Source organism: Anoplopoma fimbria, chromosome 12 (assembly GCF_027596085.1).
Source record: "Anoplopoma fimbria isolate UVic2021 breed Golden Eagle Sablefish chromosome 12, Afim_UVic_2022, whole genome shotgun sequence".
NCBI lineage: Eukaryota > Metazoa > Chordata > Actinopteri > Perciformes > Anoplopomatidae > Anoplopoma > Anoplopoma fimbria.
Genome location: NC_072460.1, coordinates 23,820,570 through 23,838,362, shown reverse-complemented (window position 1 = coordinate 23,838,362; position 17,793 = coordinate 23,820,570). Strand labels below are relative to the sequence as shown.

The 17,793-nt window shown below is 40.5% G+C and overlaps 1 protein-coding gene across 1 annotated transcript in view; it reads left to right on the top strand.

Moving 5' to 3' along the window:
* Window positions 1-1,896: 1,896 nt before the first annotated feature.
* Window positions 1,897-17,793, top strand: part of grip2a (glutamate receptor interacting protein 2a) — a 39,121-nt gene continuing 23,224 nt past the window's right edge. Inside the window, exons 1-7 of the mRNA XM_054609542.1 lie at window positions 1,897-2,074; window positions 9,752-9,832; window positions 10,487-10,625; window positions 13,540-13,685; window positions 15,041-15,124; window positions 15,219-15,294; window positions 15,932-16,077. Coding sequence (XP_054465517.1) covers window positions 1,897-2,074; window positions 9,752-9,832; window positions 10,487-10,625; window positions 13,540-13,685; window positions 15,041-15,124; window positions 15,219-15,294; window positions 15,932-16,077 — 850 coding nt within the window. The remainder of the gene's footprint in view (window positions 2,075-9,751; window positions 9,833-10,486; window positions 10,626-13,539; window positions 13,686-15,040; window positions 15,125-15,218; window positions 15,295-15,931; window positions 16,078-17,793) is intronic.

Genomic DNA, 17,793 nt, shown 5'->3' with positions numbered 1-17,793 from the left:
ATAATGTGTATAAACAGGTGTTGCTGTGACCAGAGAGTTATAAATGGAAAGTTAATTTGGGGAATGATGATTAAAGATTAGAGCTTATTTATGTGCATGAGTTGGCCTCAACCAATCTACTCCTTTGGGTAGAGGGGTTTTTCCTCACTTCTCTTCCAGATGACTGACGCTGAAATAAAACAAAAGGAGTGAAGAGGCCTGGAGAAGAGCTGACCCACATTCTAAACACAGGAGGCTGCATACGTTCATATAAACACTGTTTTCCTTCCTAGATGTGCTCTAGTGTAGCTCCTGAAAGAGCTCCTGCTTTTACAGTTTGTTGGGCTTCTTCCTGTCGAAGGAAATTCTGGACTCAATTACTTCTGTGTTGCTTCAGTTAGCTTTGAAAAGTACAAGTTGGAGACGTTTCAAAATGCCACGTTATTTATTTATCCAAATTGTTGTGTAGGAAAGAGTGCAAATAAAACAAAATGAAAGATTATCAAAAAAGATGTAAGAATAAAATCTACACTATGCCAGAAATGTTAGCGCTATGATGCAAATAAAAATGCCAAGAAGTAACTGGTTAACGGTTAGGATCATAACTGATAAACTGGTAAAGAATGAGATGCAATTCCAAAAAATCGTCCACCTCTGCTGGTGGATTGATGTGTCAAGAAGAAAGGATTTCCCATGGTGCATTGTGGTGGTTATAGTTTATTTGTGTAGCTGCTTCCTTGCATGTACATGTAATAGTCTTCAAGCAAGTATTCTTTAATAAGCAATGTTTGATTTATAAAATTTAAACAACGAGGGTTATACAGGAAGTTTAAAATACAATTACACTCCAAGACTACTATGTACATTAAGTTTGTGTGATATATGTACACACACGTATCACTTTAAAGTTTGACTCCACTACTTATCAGAAGAATATATTTCACTCTTTACTCCACTACACGGGACTTGCAGCTTTTTTGTTACTTTGCAGATTAAGATTTAACACACAAAAATGATTCTAAAATTATGATGCATCAAAAACAACTGAATTATCCAAAGTAGTCGACGTTAACCCCACCTCGACTAGAATACAAACGGTGCATAATAATAAAATCCATTGTGCCCAATCAGTACTTTAGCTTTTAATACTTTAAATACAGACAATAGAGTTTATAGAGTGGTATTGCTACTTTTACCTTAGTAAGAAATGGGAGTACTTCTTCCATTACTGGTTATTTGTGATTCCATTAACCACGACAGGCAAACTGATCTCGATGTGTAAAGTTGGTGGACTGCTCCTTTGAATAAGACACCGTATGAGGTTATAATAGAGCAAGCTGAGAATGGATTCATGTACTTTTAAGACCATATGTTTATTGAGAATGCTTGAAAAATATGTTAAAAAAAGACAATTTGGAATTCTGTCTCAGCATGTTCAGCTGTAGCATCAATACATTAAATATGCTGCTATCAGAGGTGGTTTCCTTGAAATGTCCGCCTCAGATTGTATTTTTTTCTGTGATGTTCAGAGTCGACTCCCTGTGGAGAAAGTTTCCATCGCACTCTGGCAGACAAGCTGTGTCCTACAGCCCTGAGCCCTCCGCCATCTGCTCCTGCAAACCTCACACTGCCAGAGATGCAGGAAAAAAAACACAACAACATTACGTTAATTCAGCCAGTCAGCTTGTGGCTGTTTGATACGGAAGGAAGAGAGTTACCAATGCACAAATAACCTGCACAGTTATGGACCTGAATCCTTTCCTCGTGCACCTGTTTTCTGGAGATGCTTTGGACGACTCACATGAGAGGACTGGAAGTTCTCCAAAGAGGGAGGAGAACGTGAGAACAGCAGGACAAGGCGACGTCTAAGAGAGTCAGGAAGAGGACAGGATCTTTTTTCTCGTCTCTGGTCAGAACATGAACATGTCAGCCCGGGTGGCCTTTGGAAAGGGTCGCCTCACCCCCCAGCAGCTCTCCTTCGCCTTCCCCCAGACCGACTCCCTGAGGAAAGGCAGCCGGTCGGCGGGAGGAAAGAGGAGGATGTTCTCCTTTTCTCTCAGATGTCGGCTGGGCGTCATCAGAGGGAGAACCAAAGGTAAAGGACAGGTGTGATCTGTAGGGGGATGGTGATGTGTTCGAGAGAGGTCTTTGATATTTTAGGATGTGAGACTTGAAAGGTTGAGCTGTTACCTATGTATGCAGGTCTAGAAAAGAGAGTTTTTTTGCCTTCACATTATAGCTTTAGTTCATCTGTTTGATTAATTCCCCAAAATTAAATATATTAGTTGAATTAATAAAAGAAAAAAGAGTTAAACTGTGTGTTTGTATGTGTGAAGCAGGCCTGTTAAACTGAAATCTGGGCTTTTAATACATTATCATTATTATTATTATTATATTATTTTTATTATTATTATTAGTAGTAGTATTATTAATAATAAATACATTTTATTTTTATACCACCTTTCATGAAATAAAATGCTCCTCAAAGTGCTTCACATGAGAAACAGATAAATTACACAGATATTTAAAAACTGGGGACAGAAGAGGGAAAAAAAGAGATACAAAACAGTCTTAGTAATAAAAGTTGATAATGGTAAAAACTATTTTAACATATGATATAAACATAAAAAAAAATATGAGAAATATAAAATACTTACAATGCTGTTAGAAAAAAGGTCATAAAATAAGTTTTGAGCTCGTTGGAAATCAATTCCCAACGTTACAGGTAGCCAGTTTAATGATTATTACACTAATAGAGTAACAGAACAGGTATAAATTGTTCTCTTTTCCTGTTTTTTGTGGCATTTTCCAACTACAGCGATATTTGTTAAATGATAAAAACACAATCTTTGTAATGTTGAAGATATGTATGTATATGTTGATTTACTTCAGACTCATTCTGTAGAGCAAAACTTACAAATTTGTTAACATCTCTTTTTCTCAGTTGCAAAAATGTCTGTTTTATCTTCATTTTAGGACATATGTTACTCATCCTCTGTGTTTTTGGAGAGGCAGTTTATTTATTCATTTATCTATTTATTTTTTAAGCGACCTTGAAGGTGAGCACTGCAGCGTGAGTGTGTGTGTGACACATCCTTATCCTCTGGCTCTGTTCTTTGTCACACACTGATCCGGCTGGCCGACGACTGAATTCGTCATTATGCTTGTCAGACTTCTCGTTGCACCTGGAGCTGATGGCCACAAGAGGGAGTGGGGCCACTTTGATAGCAGGAGCAGGTTAAGAGTCAGGCCCTCCCACCTAAAACACACACTTTGTCTGTGTTTATTGGAAATGTAGGCTATTGTCAGAAGGGTTATATTTGCGATAATCAAAAGAGAACATTGGGAGAATGTAGAAATCAGCACTAAATAGTGAACACAATTACAGGTTATTCTCTTTTTTCAGTCTTTTTAAATTCTTCCATACTTTGTTTCCTTTTCGGTGGAGCATTCCTAACCTCTATTTAGGATTTTCTACTATTTATAATCTAATCATTCCATTATCACTCACTCTTCGACTATAATGCTTATATAAGTGCAAAATAGTCGACATTTATGAATTAGCCCGACGTTTGCCACCCTGTTCCCCGGGGTTTTTATCTCTCTCTCTCTCCCTCTCTCTTTATTCTGCTGGAAATTAATGAGTCTCGCTCTGAAAGACTGCGCTCGGTCACATTGTAAACGAGGTATTAAGGACAAAAGTCTCAGAGGAAATTATCTACACCGAAGAGTGTTGTGTCCACTGGAACGGCTGACTAATTAAGCTCCACGCGACAGCGGCTAGAAAACAGGGAAATGTTTGTTTGCAGTCACTTTGCACATCTGTAAAAAACAAAAAAAGAAGCAGTTATGGAACAGAGGGTGTCATTTTAAATTGTGACTTTTTGAATTGTGTGTGTGTTTTAATTCCCCCCCCATTCCTGCATCCAAAGTCTCAGTGAGTAAAGCAGATTGTCTGCAGAGAGCAAAACAAATGAGGCAGAAGAGGCTCGGAGGGGCTGCCAGTGGAGCTGGTGGAGGCCTTTGTTGTTGTTGTTGTTGGTGGTGGTGGTGGTGGTGGTGGTGGTGGTGGTGGTGGCAGCAGGGGGTCAGGAAGTGGCAGGCGTCGAGGCTTGTGTGAGTGTGGCAAATGGTTGGACACGTGCGGCGACGGGTCAGTCAGCAGAGCGTCTGTGTTTGGGTGGGGGGCCTCGGCGGGGCTCCGGATTAGCAGAGGGCCCCTTCACCCTCCTGAAGCGAGAGCATTTAAGATAAGATAAGATAAGATAATCCTTTATTAAATGTGCAGGCTTACAGCAGCATAGAGTAAAGTGCACACAAGAGACATAGTAGAAGAAAGACAAGATAAAAATAAAAAATGAAAATAAAAAAAATAAGAAGTATTATAAATAAGCAATAAGAAACAGTAGAAAAACAACAATAACTGAAATATTACATTTACAGACAGTGTAATGTATTGCACAGGTTTTTATTGTCATGTTTTTATTGTCATGTGTCATGTGGTCTGCTGGGAGCAGAGCTGGTTGTGCAACCTTAAAGGGGAATGCATTTTACTTTCACTTCTAAATGTTCCCTTTTTTTTTTTTTTTTGCTTCTATTTGCTCGTCACTTCCTGACGAGGGGTCGAATATGTCGTCGCGGCCTCGTGCACGACAACTGCACTTTTATGAATAACATGTTCAACGGCATTGACATCTCAAACAGACAGCTGCTGTTCTGCAGAGGAATTTCAAAAATCTTTTTCCCCCCATTGTGTGATCGTGTGTAAAAGAGAGGGACAGAGATGTAGATACAAGCTCTGTGAGAAAAATGGGTGCAGTCTCTACGAAAAAAAAAAAAAGAACGTGACACAGTGCAGGGCTCATTCTGACAATGAATGTGCAGGTGGTGTTAATTGTGCAGAGAGTTGAGTGTGTGCGTGTCTGATCTGGGTGTGTGTGAAAGTGTGTGGGTGGGTGTGTGTGTGTGTGTGTGTGTGTGTGTGTGAGTGTGTGAGTGTGTGTGTGTTGCTGGGGGAGGGAGTGACGATCGTGTGTGCCTGCCTCACTGAACCCCTCTGGCAGAGCGAGAGAGAGAGAGAGAGAGAGAGAGAGAGAGAGAGAGAGCAAACACACTCACTCACTCCAGCTCTGTGCGGGAGAGGAGGAGTGTTGTGTGTGAGCTCATGTGAGTGTGTGAACAGAGGATGATAGACCCTCTGGAGGAAAAATCAGGACGACTGATTAGTGAGAATAGCTCAAAAATGGAACCACGGCGGGAAGGAAAGAAGAGGACATGAAGCACTGCTCTCCATGCTTTGGATTTTATAGATTAAAAAAGCTTGGATTTAGATATTTGAGGAGTTTCAATAGAGAGTGTAAATAGGGGACCATCTGAGGATCACAGTTTGCCATCTGGAGCCAAATTCCTCTGTGGTTTTCTTTTTCTTTTTTTTTGCAAAACGAGGGACAAAAGGTTAAGGATGATGAAGAAACGATGATGGTGTTTCATGTGAGCGGCTGAGACTCTTTTTAAAACCCTCAGCTCTCGGTCCACTACCAGAGATCAGCGAGGTTACTTCCTCCAAAGGGCGGCTACGCTGACCAAAAAAAAACAAAAAAACACTCCAGCCATGCTGTGTGGTCTGAGGAGAGACACCAAGAACAGCATCGGTAAGAGAGCGGCAGCGTGGAGTCAAAGAGGTCGTCATGTGTGTTAATGTAGTGGAGGATTGTGCCACTTGGATCACCTGTTCTCTGTAATCTGTAATCCACACTGATTCAAAAATCTGAGTGTAGAATTACTATAATGCATGAATCATGGCTGTGATTGGCTGTGAGAGATCTTAAATGTCAGTGGACTTGGCCACCAGCTCTGCATGCCACCACGCTGTGTGTAATTGGGGCAGATATAGCATCGTAAACTGGGTCTGGCAGGGCCCCCGCGTTTATAAATAAAGTTTTACGTTCTGAAAATAGCGTTATGATTTCATTGTGACTGTGAGTGCCGCCCCCCTTATTTAACCTACATTCTCATTGGTTTAGAGGACTGGCTCACAGTGCCCTGAATTAAACCAGGAGTTAATTAACCCGCCACATATTTATGCCATATAGCATAAATGTTATTTCAGTCGCTGCGGCGCTCCGAGGTCGTTCAGATGCAGAAACTCATCCTCCAGCTGTTAACTAACCTCCTCTGCAAAGACAACAGAGCGGGGCAGTTGTTTCATTGTTGGGGCTGTTTGATTAATCTCCATTTAAATGGCCGTTAGGGTGGAATGATGAGCTGGAGGGGGGGTGGCTTGACGGTACAGTAGCGCTCAGTCACGTGCACAGCGCTGTGCCTACGTTACCCAGAGCTTATATTGCCTTTTGACTGCAATGACAGCTGCTGGACTGTCAGCGGCCCCCAGGAGCCCGCGTGGTCACAAGGCTTATTCCGCCTCGGCCCTGATGTGTTTGTGATGTGTCACTCACTTTGTTTGTGCCTCACAGCTACCGAACAGGACATTTGTGCAGGGATGTGTGTGTAGATTAGTGTGAAATACCATAATATGCATATGTATGTATGTTCCATTCATCGGCAGATATTTCTGTGGTTGAGGTCTGACTCACGCAGCTGTGAGCACAAGAATTTTTCTTCTTCTTTGCTGCTAGTATCTGCCCGGAGGTTTAAGGTCAGAGAAGGTTTGACAAAGGATCCATGCCTCTCAGCTGTCTAAAGGCCTCATCTTCACATGTAGATAACTGGATGTGGACAGAGAGAAGGCGGTGTGTTCGAGGCCCTCCGAGCACTTTTTATCCCCCAGTTCAGTCTTTGCAGATCAGCACAAATAAAAGATTGAAATGGGGGAATATGAGTCATGTCATTTTTCATGTCAGATTGATAAACTGTCAGGCCGGGGATGACGCCTCTTAAACGATGACAGGTCTAATTTCTGACCTCTAGAGCACAATGAAAGTAGATCCTTCTTTAGATGTATTTGATTGGTAAAAAATATGCCATATATTATAGGTCTGTGTGAAGTACAACATGTGACTCAAGGTATAATATCATTTTTCGATTTTTCTCACCTTAATTATTCATTGTCCTAATTCTATCTGGTAGATAATCTACGTTTTAGGGGATGTAAACAGGAAGTATAATGTTAGTTGTGGGATACAACTTACATTTAAAAGGATGCCGAATTAGCTTTTAACTGTTCCTCAAATGCATCGTGCCCATGGGTGTACAACTGACTGTCGCTGAATTACTGTGACACTGGAGAAAAGTTAAAAACGTGATGATTCTCAGGCAAGTTTGGTGTTAAAAGGAGCGTTTTTTACAATGCTTTCGAAAGCAACGTTTTGAAAGTTGATTTCGTTGTACATCAAAATCAATGACATTCTTGCAAAGTGTCACATTGTATCTAAAGTGTGTGCATCATGGCTGTGGGTTCATATTTGTACCCGAGAAGGAGTACTTTCTTTGACGGCAATCGTGGTAATCGGGGGCTTAAGACTGTAAAGTACCGTAATTCCTTGAAACACCAGTGTGCAACTGTCGTTTTCCACTTACACATCTGTCTAATGCTCCGAACAGTTTGAAAGCTTCTGGTTTATAAATTATTTTAGAATATGGGGTGTTAGAAAAATACGTTTTTTAACAAGTTTCTGTACTGCATAGTATTAAATCATAAACACTCAATCTTGTGGTGTTTGATGCCTGTAGCACAAGGCGCTAACATGGCCCCTCCACTCTTTTAAGAAAGAGACCTCTTTAAGTTTGTGATATGATGTTCACTCAGATGAAAAGGTAATCTGCAGTGGACAGGATTAGAGAAGTGCCACGTCCGTTTCCCTGCGACTGCTGACATGCTCGTATGGCTGCATTCAGGTTCAGAGGGCCGAGCAGTGGATCTGCTAATCTGAGGCCCATGCCTGTGCTCTGTCAGGAGTGGGTCCCACTATGAGTAATACAAAATAAATAAAAAAACATCTGTCTCCCTGCAGAGAGGATTGAACATTTCCCAGCTTTTTTTTGTAGCAGCTACTGTAAATGACATGAAAATGATGATTTCCTCTCCGTGCCTCGAACAGTCCATTAACCGCATGCTGCTCCTTCAGGATAATTCCCATGCTTTGGTAGCTGCATACGTCAAACTCGCCCGCAAATGTATTCTGGTGTTAAATTAATGGTTTTCAAGGGTCTCCTCTGCAGACAGAGAGGGGCTTTTAAAAAGAAAAAAACTCAACCTTTAATGGGATTATGGAAAAAAGGTGGGAACACCTTCCAGGGTCTTTAGTTCAAGCTGGTCACTCGGATTCAGTTCGGGTTCGTTCAGGCGGGTGGAGAAAATGCTAAAGTGTTGCATTCTCTCTACTGGCCATTAGGGGGCGACTCCTCTGGTTGTATAGAAGTCTATGAGAAAATGACTCTACTTCTCTCTTGATTTAATCCCTCAGTAAACATTGTAAACATGAGTTTATGGTCTCAATCTCTAGTTTCAAGTCTTCTTCAATACAGCATGATGTTCATTTAGTAAATTATGCTCCATTTAGAGTCAAACAGACCATAAAGCAGGGTATGCTTTAGGCCGGGATTACTGTGATTGACAGGTTGCTGCCGCTACCAGAGCCTTTCACCACGTCTCTACATCACTCCTCCACATTCTATCTATGGTAACTTCCGTTCATTGGTTGCGAAAAAGAGAAGAAATCCCTGAACTTGAAGCTTCATAACATCAGTCCACAAACCAATTTGTCGTGACGAATAAACCACACGAAATTGTGAGATACTCGCCTGTGAACATGGCCTTTTTTTGTAAAAATTTAAAACGGAAGGAAGGAATAGATTTGGGTTGCGCTAATAAAGTTTGCCATTTTGATTTTGACTACAGAGCCTCCGGGATGTTGTTTCATATATATATAGGCGCAAATCAACCTGTGTGCCCAACAATGTGATGGTTGATGACGTCATTTGATGTGCAAAAGCTCAAATCAACAGTGTTCTGGGCAAAAATGATCTATTTTTCGCGTGATAGTATTCATGAAATACAACTGTTCAAAAAATATATATATCGACGTATGAATTTAATTGTATGAAAAGTGCACCTGGTTTTAAAAGGCCTTTAACTGAAAATTGAACAACTTAATTCTTTATCCACTAACTCTTGTCACAGCGTAGGAGATCAGGTCCCTATCACCAGATGAGTGACGACTTTTGTACAGCTCATTTTCTGCAACCAGTGTAGCATGAAATCATGGTCCAATTAGCACGCCACTTAACTAAACAGCTGTCTGCTAGAGAGCTAGCTCGGTCCCTGCGAGAGAATTGGAGTGATCGGAAGACCGGAAAACAGAAAACAGTCCTATGTCCATTTTGTTTCCATGCCACCGTCATACGGTCCATGAGTTTGAATTTTTAATAGTTTACTATGACTAAATTTTGATTGACCAATCATGAAACTGTAATTAGTGTTATTTTTTTTACCTCATAGTTGGTACACGCTGTTTAACTTTGCAGTGTGTGTACATGTTACTGCTGGATTTCGCTGCTTTCTTCGCTAACATCAGTGACGTGAAAACCCGACAGTTTTTTCTGAGCGACTCATTAAAACATGAGTCAGTAAAAAGAGTCGAACCCTCCACCCAGTCTCTACCTCTCATTATTACCCAGGGTGCATTTCAAAGCGCTAACATGTGTGCAGCTGTCACTTTGCGCTGTCAAGTGGACGGTCCTGTTCACTTTAGCCTCCCTACATGTCACCACAGCGCTTCATAACAGCACCTTCTCCTCCCTGCCGTCTCCTCAGATGAAGGGCCGTACTCTAAGGGGGGCAAGGAGTCCGGGGCAGCTGACCAATCACATTCGTCCTGCAGGCGCAGCTTCTCAGGTAGAAACACAATCAAACCTGACATCTTCTTTTCTTTCTCTTATCTGCGTCCCTGAAAAAAAGAGTCATGCTGTCTTTGACTGAGATGTTCTGTCTGCATGCATGTGTCTGTTTTCTTTGATGTTGCAACGTTCTGAATGCTTAGATAAGGTAAAAAAAACAAAAAATGCATGTGTGGCATTCCTGTCATTTGCACTAAACCACACTCGGTAGACTTCACGTAGAACATTTCTAACAGCACAGCAGAACGTGGACCACAGGACAGAATGAGTCCTGTAACTATAGAGCCACGTATCACTCAGAGTCAAGAAGCTCAATACAATTCACTTCATGAGTCTGCAGCTCAATGAGTGATTCTTTGTTGTAATAATGCATTGTTTTCTTTCCTTTATAAGTATTGAGTTCTATTAATAAAACTGACTGCTACCTCCTCCTCCTCCTCCTGAATCCGTCACAAAGATTCACTCAGATCGAGAGATTTTAAGGAACAAGGACAGGACAGGGAATGTGAGAAAATAAAAGTATGTGGTCGTGTGTGTCAGAGGGCATTTGTGTGAGAGATCCAGGAGAGAGGGATTGAGTCGCCTCTCAGACGGGGTGATCCTGTCAAGCGGAGGCTAATGCTGACTGTGGATCTGTGCCTGTGTCTGTCAGCAGAGGAGCACCGAGGAGTGACCACGGTCGACCTGATGAAAAGGGAAGGCAGCAGCCTTGGCCTCACCATCTCTGGAGGCTCCGACAAGGACGGAAAGCCCCGAGTGTCCAACCTACGGCCAGGTGGCCTGGCTGCCAGGTGAGATCACTGCTCTTGGGATGTGGTTTAAAAGACCTGGCGACCACACCGAGCTGTCCGGACTTGTTATTGTGCGCGGCACAAACGTGCACGTGTTGCAAAGTTACACCAGCTCTCCTCTACTTTAGGACTGTAGGGGTTTTGCTGGATCAGTTTGATGCCATCCGTGAGAGTAAAACCCGAAAAGTCCCCGATCTGTTGTCTTAGATGGTAATATTTGCCTGGAGCAAATTTCTTCAAATTCGGCACAAACGTCCACCTGAACTCAAAGTTTAACTGATTGGATTTTTTGAGGTCAAAGGTCACCGTGGCGTCATGTTCGTTCCATTCTCAGGAACGCCTTGAGCTAAGTTTTCTTCAAACCTCCACTTGCACTCAAGATTAAACTGATTGGAATTTGCTGGTCAAAGGTCCCTGTGACCTCTCAAAACACATTTTTGTATAACTCAAGAATTCATTTGTTAATTCTGAACATTTCAGCAGGCCTGGGCTAAAATTAAATATAATAATTTAATGTTAATAGGATGGCCATAAATTGGTAAAAACAAACACATAATAACTAAAACGTCTATTAAGACTTTTGTCTTAATCTGATCACTCGGTATTTGTGTGCATGCATTAAAACGGTGTGTTTACTTATTAATTTCACTTGAAATTGTTTTTAGGGATTTTGCACTAAAGTTCTTAATGAAATGAGGAAATACTTTTCACTTGCACAACAAAATTCAGTTGCAGCCTGTTTGTAACACAACAAACACATGATAAACAAAACAAAGCAGTAGTACATTCTTGTAGTGCTTTTTTAAAATTTGCATCATTAGGAATGTAAACAGCAACGACAAAAACAATTCTCTGGGCAGATATGTCCGACATCTTCACATTAAAAATTATGTATATGTATTTTATTCACAATATAGTATCGTAAATCGCTTTATGATGTGGTTATTTCACAAAGACTATTAGTTTATTTAACTACCAAAAAACATACTATATCTTGATTTATGCAGTTATCAAGATATTAAACCTGAAAATCTATTGTGATAGAAGATTTTGGCCACAACGCCCTAAATTTCACACTAATGTAATGACATTTTGGACAGAAATGTATATAAACTTCTTGTATATAAACTGCAATGCGGCCGCTTGGCAAAACTAGTTTATTGTCAGTTTAGTGATATTTATTGTGGCTTGAGTTCCCAAAGCATCAAAATACAAAAAGTACACACTAATATTAATATAAATATTAACACAACAATTGTTCACTGTATGGTTTCTTTTTTCTTCAAAGATGCTTGATAAAGACTCAATTAAACAAATTTTCCCAGACGTCAACCCGACGAAAAAGGAAAATGTAGTGGAGGACCTACGTTTCATGATGATTAAGCATCGTGTGACTGAAGTGTTACACGCACACGCACACACACACACACACACACACACACACACACACACACACACACACACACACACACACACACACACACACACACACACACACACACACACACACACACACACACACACAAACACTTTTGCAAGAATGACACAGCCCCTCTGAAAATGTCTTGGACAAGTATGCCATCGCCTGTCACATCCGAGGAGTTTCTAAAGACAGACACGGTGCTAATTCTTCCAAACAGCTCGTCTTCTCACAGCAGAGTTCAAGCTCGTGTTGAAGTGCTGGCTAACTCACTGGGAGGAGAGACACGCAGGCAGACAGACAGCAGAGAGAGAGAGAGACAGGCAGTGATGACAGAGTGACAGGCCGGTCAAGACGTCTGTCTCTCTCTGTCTCTGTCTCTGTCTGCTGTCACTGCTGATTGGCAGTAGCCCAAAGGTGAGAGAGGGCAGAACATCTTTTTAATTAATTAGCCCTCCAATGGCGTGTTGACTCACAACGTCAGATGTGAGACAGCGAGTACATTCATCTGTGTCAGTGTTTGAGGATGCTCTCAGCCATCCGCTCACTGTTAGCCTACATACTGACTAACAGATTATTAGTACTGTTCGGACACAAATGTAATAACTGTTTATGTGTCTTTCAGACAGTTTGAACAGCCAGATTATTAAATTTCCAATCAGACAATTGCGTCTCATTTTGATTGTGAATGGATCCACTTGTTTGTTGGTGTAGTTTTGGTCCAGCTGTAGGAAAACAGGTAGATTAAAGTGAGTTTAGAGAGAAAAATGTGAGACGTAGAGCCAATAAATTGGCTCACTGTTAGTCGAAATACAGATTATTAGTACAGTTTGGACCCAAATTTAATAACTGTTAGTTCTATTTATGCAGATTTTACACAGTTTGAACAGCCAGATTATTCATTTCCAATCAGACAGTTGCGTCTCATTTTGATCATGAACAGATCTGCTTGTTTGTTGGTGTCGTTTTAGTCCAGCTGTAGGAAAACAGTTGGATTAAAGTGAGTTTAGAGAGAAAAATGTGAGACGTAGAGCCAATAAATGAGCTAAAAAGTGGCTAAAAATGAGCAGCGTGTTGACTCAGAACGTCATATGTGAGACAGCGAGTACAATCATCTGTGTCAGTGTTTGAAAAACCTTTTAGACATCCGCTCACGACATGCTGACTAACAGAATTTTTTTTTTTATGTTTGGACAGTTAGAACAGCCAGATTATTAATTTCTAATCAGACAGTTGCATCTCATTTTTGATTTCATGAACGGATCAGCTTGTTTGTTGGTGTCGTTCGGTCGACCTGTAGCAAAATTGCAGTGAGTTTAGAGGAAATAATGTTAGACGTAGAGCCAATAAATGAGCTTAAAAGTGGCTAAAATGCTCTGCAGAGTTACATTAAGGATGTATTTGCAATTACAAAACCAAAGTGACGTGCAGTGAAGCTAGAGGCCCGGTTATTAAACCAGCCTTAATCTTGACGGCCTGTCCATGACTCTACAGGAGTGACCAGCTGAACGTAGGAGACTACATCAAGTCAGTGAACGGCATCAACCTGTCGAAGCTTCGCCACGATGAGATCATCAGCCTGCTGAAGAACATCGGGGAGCGGGTGGTGCTGGAGGTGGAGTACGAGCTGCCTCCATTCGGTAGGTGTAAGTTCTACGAGGTGAATGTTCTAACCAACAGATGCTCAGATGTTTTAGAGACTGTGACATTTAAACAAAATGCTTTGTGGTTTCAAATTCAGAAAGGAAGGAAATGGGTGGAAAGTCAAAATTCTTTCTTTTTTTTAGGAGCATTTACATATTTTTAGGAGACTAGCGGCAGGTTATGTTACCCACTGGTTTGTGGACTTCAGTTTTGAAGCCTCTAGTTTGGCATTCTGGCCGTCGCCATCTTGGTTTTTTGCAACCAGTGAACAGAGGTTACCATATTTGGACTGCAGAGGAGTGACGTAGAGACGCCGTATACGGCTCTGGTAGCGACCTGTCAATCACAATGTAGTCCCGCCCTAAAGCATACCCTGCTTTATGGTCTGTTTGACTCTAAATGGAGCATCATTTACTAAATGAACATCATGCTGTATTGAAGAAGACTTGAAACTAGAGATTGAGACCATAAACTCATGTTTACAATGTTTACTGAGGGAATAAATCAAGAGAGAAGTAGAGTCATTTTCTCATAGACTTCTATACAATCTGACTTCATTTTTTTACAACCAAAGGATATCGCCCCCTGCTGGTCAGTAGAGACATTGCAGGTTTAAGGCACTTCAGCATTGGCTTCATTTTTCAGAACAGGAGGTTGCCTCCTGTACCTGAGTCTATTAACTCCAATGGGAGAAGGTGAACACCGATTATAACCGATTCTTTTGCTCCACTGTCACCAAAGTAAATATTGGACCGGACATTCTGACACTAAAGTGGTGTTTTTCAAAAACTCAATTCAGGAGAAAATTAAGGCTATTAGCTGTGTAAATATGTTAGCAAAAGAAAATACAAATACATAATGCAAATATATCCACATTTTCAATCATCCATTTTGCATTCATATGTAGAATCTGAAGATTTCGTAGTCCGAGTAGTATCGACCAATCATGTTTAAGCATTTCATTGTTTTAAAATTAGCTTCTAAACTAGTTGCTAATCAGACAAGCAGCACATGGAAAAGGAAGTCTTGGCTACAGCAGAACCTCGGACAAAATAACTACTAATAAGTACATCCCTGATTTAATTAGACATCTTTCGTCCTGCAAAGCACCGGATCAATACTTATTGGGTTTCCTTGATGGAGGCAGTTGGTCTCGGGGCTGCTTACTGCTCTCCAATCATTAGCATGTGTCAAATACATACAATTAATTACCCCACTGAGATTGATTTAACATATTTCCACAATGCTTCATTCACTCTAATGATTCAACACTCTAACAGATGACATTTTAATCAAAATCGCTAATAATATTTTGCTGAATCTGTCCTTTTTTTTCCTGTTCGACTCTTAGTCCAGAACCCCTCAGGACTCTTAACCAAAACCATAGAGGTGTGTTTACACAAGGAGGGGAACAGCTTTGGATTTGTCATGAGAGGTAAGTGGACGGCTCGTTCTCTGTGTAAATCCTTCAGTGAAAATAATTCACTTTAATTTCTTTTTGCACTGATTTATGTTTTTGTTTTCTTCAGGAGGCTTCCACGAGGACTGGCGCAGGTCTCGTCCTCTGGTGGTTACGTACGTCCGGCCTGGAGGTCCCGCCGACAGGTGAGGGCATGAGGGCTGAGTTAGTGTTTCTGTTGGTACACAAGTCCTTCTATTTATGTGGCTTGAATGCATTTTATGTCTTGTTCACGCATGAACGAGCCCATTCAAATTATTGTATGTGTGCATGAATGAATGTTCCTATACACAGTATATTTAGATGTATGGACTAATGCACATGTGTTTTAGTAATTGCTTTATTTTTGGTCCGCAGTAATCATGTGGGATTAGATTATTATTAATGATAATGCTTTTTAATCAGCAGTTTATTTCCGTGCACATTATTTCTTTGGCATCAGTCTTCGCTCAGGCCGGTGCATGAAATTGAGGCGGTGACACATGTATGTTATCTTCAAAGCAGAAAAGGGCACTGCTCATCCTGCGGCTAATGCAATATTGCACTTTTCCCCATTTCGAGAGCACCGAAAAAACACACTGGAGCAAACATAATTCACCATCAAAGACTTTTACGGCCTCTTATCTCGTTTATCCTTCTACTCACCTGGGAGGCAACGCTCATGTGGAACTGTTTAATGATTTACCGTGACCGCTGCTTTAAACGCTTGTTGGAGCATCTTGTGCCAAATGCTTATTTATTTTTTTATCTTTTCTGTCTTTCTCCTCCTGGGTTTTGCTCCAGAGAGGGCACTTTGAAGGCCGGAGACCGAGTGTTGAGCATAGACGGGATGCCTTTAAACAGGGAGAAGCACGCTGACGCTCTGACCATGCTGATGCAGAGCGGCCAGGAGGCTCTGTTCCTGATCGAGTATGACGTCTCTGTCATGGGTGAGCACACACACACACACACACACACACACACACACACACACACACACACACACACACACACACACACACACTTTGCTCTGAGGGTAAATAATGTGGCCGTTTGGCTGCGTGGATGTGAGGGAGCGTCGGTGCAGGAGACGCCACCAGGGGAGTCACTATAGCCCAAGAGCACACTTCAACAGTGAAAGGGTAGATGGGTAATATTTAGCATTGTATAATAGTGTGTAGAACTCTCTCTACTCCTGAATCATGTCAACTTCAAACTCAATATAAATGCAATATAAAGAATCTGTGCAATACTTAAAATGAATCTGTCTTTTTATATAATATTTTAGTTATTGTGGATTTTTTTTACTTATTTATTATTATATATTTACTGTGTGATTATTTATAATACTTGTTTTGATCTTGTTTTTTACTATGTCTCTTGTTTGCACTATTCACTCTGCTGCTTTAATCCTGCAAATGTCCCCGCTGTGGGACTAATAAAGGATTATCTTATTTTATCCTATCTTAAAGAAAAATTGCTAGTAAATACTTGTATCAGTATACAGTAGGGCTGCACCTAACCTATTTTTTTTATCAATTAATGTGGAGATTATTTTAGTCGATTTATTCAATAACTAATGTATATATTATTTTAAAGATTTATTTTATTTGCTGAACAATTAATTTAACCAAAATGAATATCAACATTCTTTATAATTTAAAATTTAGTATTTTAATATTTTATTAATTAATTTTAACTTAAAAAAAAAGAATGTAACAAGATAAAATACCTTATTTGTCAGATCTGGACCTCAAATTCAAAAGGATTGTTGTGATACACATACAAATAATTAAATCGCTGTATCTCATAGCAACTCTTTCCTCTATGTTTACTTGAATTCTTGATTTTAAAACTTTAAATGGTTATGACATGGATTTATTCCATCACTGGAATAACAAGATAATCAAATGTATTTTTGCCTCAGTGTGTTGCCAGAAAAAATAACTGAAATGATTCACAGACGGCAAAAACAGACTGTAATGTTAGTGAATGCAATTATCACACTCACAGTCTACACGGCCAGCGAAGTAAACAACAAACATAAAACGGCCGAATAACAACGTTAGATGACGCATGGACTAACACAGGAGAAGGTAACCGGAGGCAGCTTAACCAATGGCCCACGACCAAGAAGTGTGCAAGAGAGTTTTTTGGGGGAAATGTTGAAATGCCCTATCATCTAAATGCCAAATGACCCGTTTCACAGCCATCGGCAGTCGAGCTGCCTGTTATTCACGGTAGTTTGATTGATTTTTTTTTCCTACCCTCCTCATTCTTCCTCTGATTGGCTAATACTTCTTCCCAGAATGTATCAAGTTGTATAGCTTCTTCTTGTGCAGTGCTCTCAGATATGTCCTGTTAACTGGGGGAAAATGTTTGGTTTTTAAATGTTTTTATCCAAGTTGCCGATAAGGATGGTATAAAATTACAGTTGGAGATTGAAATGTTGATGTGGTGCCATAATTAAGCTTAAAGTTTATGTGAGGAACTTTAAACTTGTTTTGAAACAGTCTCAAATAAATACTGATGCCTCTTTATGACCTACATAAGTAAACAAGACCATCAGCGAGAAGATTGTCTATTTCTATATATTATTCGTAATAAATGTCATCGGTGCCAATGGGTCAGATTCTGGTGAAATCAGATCAAATCATGAAGGTTCA